This window comes from Gossypium arboreum, unplaced genomic scaffold, assembly GCF_025698485.1.
Source record: "Gossypium arboreum isolate Shixiya-1 unplaced genomic scaffold, ASM2569848v2 Contig00330, whole genome shotgun sequence".
Classification (NCBI taxonomy): Eukaryota; Viridiplantae; Streptophyta; class Magnoliopsida; order Malvales; family Malvaceae; genus Gossypium; species Gossypium arboreum.
The window spans coordinates 2,076-11,084 of record NW_026440446.1 but is presented as its reverse complement, the minus strand read 5'-3'; the positions used below and the strand labels follow the sequence as shown (position 1 = coordinate 11,084).

At 35.3% G+C, this 9,009-nt stretch overlaps 1 protein-coding gene across 2 annotated transcripts; it reads right to left on the bottom strand.

Annotated features, from left to right (window-relative positions):
* Positions 1-1,642: 1,642 nt before the first annotated feature.
* Positions 1,643-7,506, bottom strand: LOC108456737 (splicing factor-like protein 1). Of its 2 annotated transcripts, none has more exons than XM_017755366.2 (2): positions 4,673-7,506; positions 1,643-3,942 (listed from the first exon to the last, which is right to left on the bottom strand). In XM_017755366.2, exon 1 carries the CDS (start codon positions 7,067-7,069, stop codon positions 4,709-4,711), a length of 2,361 nt encoding a protein of 786 aa, XP_017610855.1. In that variant the 5' UTR covers positions 7,070-7,506; the 3' UTR covers positions 1,643-3,942; positions 4,673-4,708. The 2 variants fall into 2 exon arrangements, with proteins under 2 accessions (XP_017610855.1, XP_017610856.1); XM_017755367.2 differs by having other exon boundaries at positions 1,643-3,829; positions 4,673-7,475.
* Between the last annotated feature and the right edge of the window lie 1,503 nt (positions 7,507-9,009).

Below are 9,009 nucleotides of genomic sequence, written 5' to 3'. Positions count from 1 at the left end.
AAAAATTAATAAAAAAATTATAATGTATAAATAGCCTACTATTTCCTCAAACCCAATTCAACATAAACTCAAATACCCAATCCAATATATATTAACTCAAGTACCCAACCCAACCCAATTATTTAACCCAATCATAAAAATCACAAATAATTTAATAAATAAAAAATCTAAAACTAAAAATAAAAATAAAAAAATATAATTTTATATAAATAATTCGTTAATTCAGTTAATTCGATTAATTCGTTAATTGGATTAATTTTATACTTATTTTAACCAAAAATTAAAAACATATAATTAATGTTTTATTTTCGGTTAATGTTATTTCAGTTAATTCGGTTAAAAAACATATAATTAATTTGATTAATTCGGTTAATGTTATTTCGGGTCGATTAACCGATTGAACACCCTTAACTATCATATCTAAAAAAACCGCTATTTTTAGCAATAATGAAAAACGCTAAAAATTAATAAACACATTTTTTTCACAAAACTATTCGACCTTTTCTTGCTCTAAAAATACTTTTCAACCACAACAGTAATAGAGATCTAACCTTAAATTAGGTTCTCTAGTTTGACTTTTTTTTTAATTGAATTCTCTACTTTCTTTTTTTATTTTATTTTTTAAACAATAAAAAATGATACATTAGGATGTTCTTTTAACCATATAAATTAAAGAAAAATACATACTTGATAGTATTAGCATTTTATTTTTATGTTGTAACCATCCTCGCATCACATCTGAAATTTGATATTAGAAGGTCCTTAACTAACGATTGACAGACACACTACGATCGAATGCATCAAAACTTTTTCAAGGACTGGGAGGGATAGGAGATCCTCCTATATAGTCCAGACTCCATTTAAACATACTTGTGCTACTTTCCTTAAAGCTTTCCAGGCATCAACTCCAAAGTAACTGAGCCTATTGTATTTGTAAATGTAATTCAAAACACCGGTCCGCAAGACCTCAACTACCCTGATCTTTAAATCTAGAAGCGCTTCCAGGCCACAAAAGCATTGCTTGATTTTTTCCATTAGAATACAGACGACATTATAGTTAAACAAGAATAAGAGTTAACATATACCGAAAAGGGGATAAAAGTTCCGTAAGGAAAACTTGGTTTGATAGACACCAAAACAATATTTCATGCCCAATTGAGGATTCGGGACCAGCTTTTCAGAGGGAAAAAAACAATTGGGGGAGCAGAGCAACATAATAGTAAACAAAAATAAAAATGTACCGAGAAGGAAATAAATGTTGCGTATGGATGGCTTAATTGGTTAATAAACCAGCCACCTAAAGCATATATGTTCAAATGAGGATTCGGGACCAGCTTTTCAGAGGAAAGACCAAAGACAGCCTTCCTGCCACCAATTAGGGCAAGATCTTTACTGCTAGCAAAAAAATACCCAGAGGAATAATATGAGACCTGCAAAGTAATTATTGTTGGCAATTTATTTGGGCATATAAGCCTCATTATCATCAAATTGTGCTATGATTATAATGGAAATATAAAGCACGTCATAAAAGGAATGAGCCACAGGTGTAATTAACTTCAAGGTTGTCTCAATGCTGTCCAGAAAACCAGATCCAAGGTACAAAACACAAGGATTTCCACTCATCTAAGAGAAAAACTGTGAATTATATCATATACAATAACCAACTTCTGGACACTTGATATATAGGAGATCCAACAAGAAGCGCCACTAAGCAGCTAACAGATTATACAAAAATTCTGAACTCCATTATATAAGCACACTACACCAACACTCTCCTAACGCTACACACAAAATGGGAACAAAGCCATTCATTCTATTGAAGACCATGAAGCTAGGCCAGTACTAGCCGATATACCAAAAAGCTTTCATTGGAGTCCACAAAAACTTCTGACAGCAACACATACCTTGCAAAACATCCCATTATCTCAAAACATGCAAACCCTGACCAACTTACTCAACAAAATAACAAGGTCAGATAAGGTGGTCAAAAAAAAAATGTGGATGAGGCTGTCTGCCTCAGTATTTAACCTACCAGGATTACAGAATGAAAAATCCAGGATAAGGCAAAGCGGTGGTTTACTAGTTTCACCATAATTAAAAGACATTGCAATATGCAGATTAATCTTGGTTTAAAACTATCTCCAGCCTCACAAATACCAAGCACAAAAGAAAAAGGCAAAAGAAGAAACCCACGTGGTTAATCAGTATAGACACGGAATATAAGCACACCAACATGTGAAATTAACGATACAGAATGGAACTGTCAGTCTCAATATTTTATCATCAATGAATTCCCCAGAAAAGCAAGTACATAAGAAATAGTATTCACCTTTTCATATATATGACATCAAAATTCATCCTTACAAACCAGGCACCAATTCTAAAGTTTTAGAAACATAAGGTCAGTAATGCATCACCAACAATTCTAAATTATTAAAAGACGGAGAAGGAGCTAGCAATACTATGCTCCATTAGAAAAAAAAACTGCAGCAAGACCATACCACTATTTTATTTTGAGGCAGTGCATGAATGTTAAAAGCATCCTGGGTCAGGTTACACCAACACAGGTTAAACCTAATATATGTAGCACAGTAAATGAAATGGTCTGATACATAAAAAAATAGTTGCCATGGGAATTATAGAAAATAAAAAATGCAACGAAATCTGCAATCCAACAGTTGAAAACACATTAAGGTTATGTATAGTGGATCATATAATAGTTAATCAGCTCATCAGAGCTTTATAATCATCATGTCAGTTCTTCACTGAAGACCATACCAAGTTTTACAGATTCCAAAAGTCAATTTGCCATGACTAGGATCATAATGGCCTAAGTTGCCTGCACCGAAAGATGAGTGTTCCTTACTAAGTTTTTCCATATATCTGGAAGATCATACCCCCCTTAACCATGTCATAACATTTGTCGGACAAGGATACTTAAAGAAAGATGAAGAGACAGAGTAACATCTAACTTAAGCAGTCAATAGATAATAGCTATTGAGAGTGTTAACATTTAACTTCAGCAGTCAATTAGAACAACCAAAACCTATTAGAGAAGTATTACTAGTTCAAAGATTGCTCTTCTTTGTCCTAATATGTCGTATGCTTAAAGAAATATGAAGAGATGAAAGATTACTCAAAAGGCATAAATCAAACTTCTTAAATTTACAACTATCCAACTTTAAGTTGGACCATGTACAACCTCTATTGATGAGTAAACACTTGTCATTCTCTTTCCCACACAGACTGCAATCATGGGAGCTATTTCTCCGCTCAAGAAGCAGAAAAGACAAAATGAAAAACCAAGTGGCTATAAAGACGTCGTTTCTTTCACCAGCCAGATCTGAACTTAGAAGATACATCAGTGTAATATAAAGACAAATAGAATCATAGAAAAAACACACACACAAATACATATAATAGAGAGAACATAACCCTGCAGCCTTAATATTAACAAATTACCTCCAACAACCAGAAACGACAAACGCTAGAAAGCTTCCAGGCACAGCAACTAGGCAAATTTAACCTTACAAATAAAGGGCATTATAACCAGGAAATAGCATAATATGCTAAACTAATTGACAAAGCTGTCAAACAATCCCCGAGAGAAGTAAACATAATAACAAGAAATGTCAGGAACCATTTGTGGAAAACAGCTTGACAAAATGGAACCATAGTAACACTAGCAATCAGATGAAAAACAGAAACCCAATGTGAATTCATAGAACATAAAACCAAGTCCTACAGGTTGATTGAATATTTCATATTAATAAAATTTGAACGGCCTTTTCAGAATGCAACCTCATGAACTGAACTTGTATCCAAGTCTCTGCAAATATCATAACAGTACAGGAAGGTTAAAGATGTGAGTCCCAAACTTCCAACAAAGTCATGGCAAGAGGTAAGAAATCAGGTTCACAAGAGCTCCAAGAAACATCAGTCCTGTAAATTATGTAATAATAACAAGGGAAATGGTTAAGAATGTAAACATAAAATAACAGGAGACTTGGAAGATAAAATCTGTAGCATTTATATGCGAAACCCAAAAGCAGAAGGCATTTTCCCGAAGGAAATATGCAGTTACTGTGAGGTCCAAGCAATATCATAACTGATCACTGCACTATAATGTTAAACTATAATCTTTAACATGACACATATTTGTTTCCTTTCCAAATATTCCAAGTCGAACAATTCTAAGTCATTAGAAGAAGACTGGCTTGAACACTTATTTCCTTTTCAAATATATAAAAGTCACATGAGATTACCAAGAAAAAATGGTATGGATGGTTAAAAGAAAAGTTAAATAATGAAAGATGTAAAGATAAGAAACAATCAGTTGAAAACTCCTATTACAAACCCTGATCATGGACTGACAGAATTCTTTATTTTAGATCAGTTTATTTTTTAATGCACAGAATGTAAACTAAAGAAAAGCACTATCAATCTTAGGCTCTAACTTTCTTATAAGTAACCAAAATTTTGCAACTGCAGCGACCAAAAAAAAAACACATTGCCATATATACAGATGAGCAATTGGCTTGTATGGTCATACCAGAACCACATGGCACTGTTAAAAGTATTCAGATAGTTAAGTGATGGTTTGTTAAAAATGAAAATAAAATAAGAAAAAAGCACATGACCATAGATGAAGAAAACACGTTTAACACATTACCTCTCCGCATATAACCATCAACGGTGTAAATTTGCATCATTTCATCTCTGCCATGAACTTCTCATACTCAGTATCTGCACCATAGGTTGTTTTCTCTCCAGAGGATGCTGCCGGAGTCAAAAGAGGGTTTGGAGCCCAAGGGACATTACTAAGGCTCTGAGAATTATCTGTGGAAGATGTAGGTAGTGGAGGAGGGGGAGGGGGAGGAACTGCATTGTAATAAGAAGAGTAACCTAAAGAAGATGTAGGATATGCAGATTGTGAATTTGGAGGCATTGCAGTCATTGAGTTCCCGTAGATATTAGCAGGCATAGCTGGGGCAGACGTGCTATTTTCAGATTGCACTCCTGGTGGAAAACTTTGTGCTGTTTCACTAGAAGTCACAGGTGGAGGTGGAGGTGCAACACCAGGAGGAACCGTCTGCATTTGTGGGGGATATTGCAAACCATAAGGTGGCATAGGCTGACCATGAACAGGAGGATAAATGGTTGAGCCAGGAGGAGGAGGGGGAGGAGGGGCATAAGGGGCATAAGGGGGAGGAGGAGGAACTGGTGGTCCCCATGGAACTGGATTTCCCGCATAACTAGCAGGAGCAGCATTAGGAATAGGACCTCCAGTTGTAAATTGTCGTGATGGATAGGCACCAACTGGCTGACTAGAGACAGGGTAAGCGGGCATTGACAATGTGGGTGGACCAGGAGGCACAGCAGGTTGTGGTGGCTTGCCAGCAACTCTCACAGCAATGGTTCTTCCCTCTAGAAGACTACCATTCATTCCCTTAATAGCATTGTTTGCCATGTCAACACTAGCATACTTCACAAAACCATACCCTTTACTCAGTCCAGTAACCCGGTCCTTGATTACCTTTGCCATCACAATATCACCATAAGCAGAAAACAAACTAATCAAACCATCATCATCAAGACTAGGAGGCAAGTATCCAATGTACAAATTAGTATCATCATATTCTTTGGGGGGCTTAACAGCATTGGAACCTAAGCCAGGGTGTGCACTTCCAGCAGCTCCAGAGCTGCTAGCCCAAGGAGGATTGCTTCCAGAACTGACTGACGAAGAGTTTTGCTTGTTAGCTGAATCAGGGACAGTACCACCTAGCTCAGCCAAGAAATTCTGATATTCATCATCCATTTTCTTCCCTGTAGTTCCCTTCATTGGACAATCGATTGTTGGATGCCCACCATCACCACAAATCTTACATAAAACATCACTCTTAAAGGTTGAGGTGCGAGAAGGACATGCATATTGACGGTGCCCAGGCTCACCACACAACCTACAATACTCTTCATCTCTTATTGTTCCATTCAACGCAGCAAGTTCCCTCAACTGTTGCCTCTTATGCTCATTTAATACTTCATCTACAGGCTGCAAGAGCTTTTCCACCATTGCTGCAGCAGCATCAAGTGATTCTTGTGTTTCGGCCTCAACCAAAACATGCAAGTCCTCGTTCTCTGCAGGATCAGGCTTCAAATCTCTCTTCTGCTGCAGCCTACCTTCTTTCACGGAACCTTTACCCCTAATTACAATCTTCGCACCCGTTTCCTTCTCCATCCTCTTTTGGGTATTCCCTCTAGGCCCAATAATCAAGCCGATAAAATTGTAGCCTGGGTATTCTTTCATGGGTATATAAAGCTTCTTCTGAAGCTTTGGTGGCCTATAGTCAGCTGGTGGCTTAAACGCAGGATTCTTCTTAAGAATCTGAGATATAATTTCTTGTCGTTCTTTGGTCAATCTCTCTCTTGCCCGGTATTCCCTGGTGTTAATCCTAATTCCCAAATTATCATATATAGGTTCAGGCGAAGGAGACCTAGCTCCCTCAGGTCTATCATCCAAAGGCAATCCAGATTGAAGCATCCTACTAATCTCTAGAAGCCTACTATTCAAAGCTTGAATCTCAGGGTCAAATTGGATACCTCCAGTGAAATCCTTCATAAAATCAGGGAGCTGAATCACGGGCTTGGGCTCATCATCTGCCCACCGGGACTTCCTCTTCTTGGTTCCAGAGGCAGACTCATCATTACCTGTCTGGTGGTTGTTGGAATTTGAGGGCGGGTCCCAGCGGCTCCTCCTTCGCCTTCTGCTGGTGGTCTCCTCTTCCCCGCCAGAATAATCCTTGTCTGTGGTACCGCTATGGGTGTTAGTTAACCCATTTTCCGACAGTAGAGGCTTGTGGATGTCGGGTTTAAATGAAGAAGTATTGTTAATAGTATTGGAATGGGCATCGGGATTAGACAGGGCACCGTTGTTGGCGTTGTTGTGTTCAAGGACAGGATCGGAATCGAATGTCTGAGATGGAGGCGGAGGAGGGTTTTGGTTGTATGAATTTAGGGTTTGCACAGAAAAAGATTGGGGATCATTAAGGTTTGTTTGGACAGAATCCATTGGAAGCCAAACAGAGAGCTTAGGGTTCGAGACAGAGAGAGGTGAGGTGAGGTGAGGTTGGTGCTTGCGTCGCTAGAACAAGCTATGGACTTGGAGTTGCTACTTCATTTTTATATTTATCAACTTGGACAAATAATGAGAAAACCCAAGGCAGCAGAGCTTTGGAGTTAGCCCAGATAACTTTCTCAAGCCCTGGCCCTATACAGTTCAAGGTCACTCACGATTGGATAAATCTAAACATTCAGTTCAAGACCATGGTTCCGGTGACAAAAGCTATTGGTTCAATTCCGGGGGCACTCGGCTGTGAACAATCTAGATGTTTTGAGATACTGAAGTCATGTGTTAAGATATGCTTTCTATTTTCGAAGTTCAATTTTGAAATTTGAAATCTCGAAATAATAGAATCATGTTTCAAAATATCATCACCTCTTGAGATTTTGGTATCTATTTATTATTCATTGTCTACAAATTAACTACTTTGAAATAATTAAATTTAAAAATAAAAATAAAAAGCCATCACCCACCACCAAAATTACTATAATTATAATATTTTTGTTTAAAATTATTTATATGAAACCTTTTGTCAATGCAAATAATAAAAAATTCGAGTAAAAAATTTTGAGTTAATTAAATTGTTGAGTCTTATTTTATCATTCGACTTGATTTTAATTTTTTTAAAATTGAGTCAAGTGAAATGATATTCGAGTCAAATCGAGTGAAATTGTTCGAGTTAACTTAAAAAATTAAACATGTCAAATTAAAATCTTGTTACGGTATAACTAATTACATTTTAAAGCATATAAATTTGAAACCATATATATTTGAGTACTTTTTCAAAGTAAAATAATTAAAAAAGTAAGATACTTTTAATATAATAAACTTGAATCATTGATTAACTTATTTCGTCCCAAAATTATCATTTTAGAATAATTTAAAATTTTAACTTTATTTATATATTATTTTAAAAAATTAAAATTATATATTTTAAATATATATATTTTTGGATTTTATAAATATTTTGAAATTTAAAATTATTTTATATTTTTGAAAATAATTTTTATTTTTTTAATTTATGTTGAGAGACGCACCAATTTACTCATTTTCAAATTGATAGGGACCAAAAGAGTATTTACACCAATCTGTTATTCAAATTGTTCAAGATTCAAATTGTAATGTTTACCTCAACTTGAACTTGAAACTCAAATTACTTATTCGAGTTGACTCGAATAATTCAATAATTCAATTTAATTAACTCAAAATTAAAAAAATAATTTTTTTAAATTGAATTGAGTTTTACTCACCTCTAGATAAAATTATTAAAAGAAAAGGTTAAATTTTACTATTAGTCACTGTACTTTACAAAAGTCGTATGTTTAATCCTTTTAATTATATTTGATCATTTTTAGTCATTGTACTTTTCAAATTTTAAAAATTGAGTCCTAACTTGTAATATCCCTTTCTCAACTTGATCACCGAGTCCGAGTTATAAGATATTACATTCATTGCCAGAACAAATACAATCAATTATACAATAATATAATCATTTAAACATACAATTATATGTTAAACACACTTACATTATGATATACAATCAAATATGAGTTTAATTGAGCTTAACAAATTTCTTTTGTTGACCCGAGCATGAAATATGATCAAATTGCAAAGTTTTAAAATTTCAAAGTCGACGTCATGACATCACCTCCTCCACATCGTGAAGTCGCAGACCAGTTTATCACGTCATGACCTGTAACACTCTATACCCTACCTAGAAGTTTCGACCAGATTTTGGATGTCACAATGGCCACCGAGATAGCTCAAAACAAAATGCCATTCAGTTATCTTAAAACCAGATAAAAATACTTATGTACTAGCTTTGAACCCAAAATGGACTTAGTAATCTTAATTTTGAAGTAATACGACGTAAAAGTAATTGAAATTTC

Excerpts from the sequence above, each read along its gene's own strand:
- LOC108456737 (XM_017755366.2), bottom strand. The coding sequence starts at position 7,069 with ATGGATTCTGTCCAAACAAACCTTAATGATCCCCAATCTTTTTCTGTG.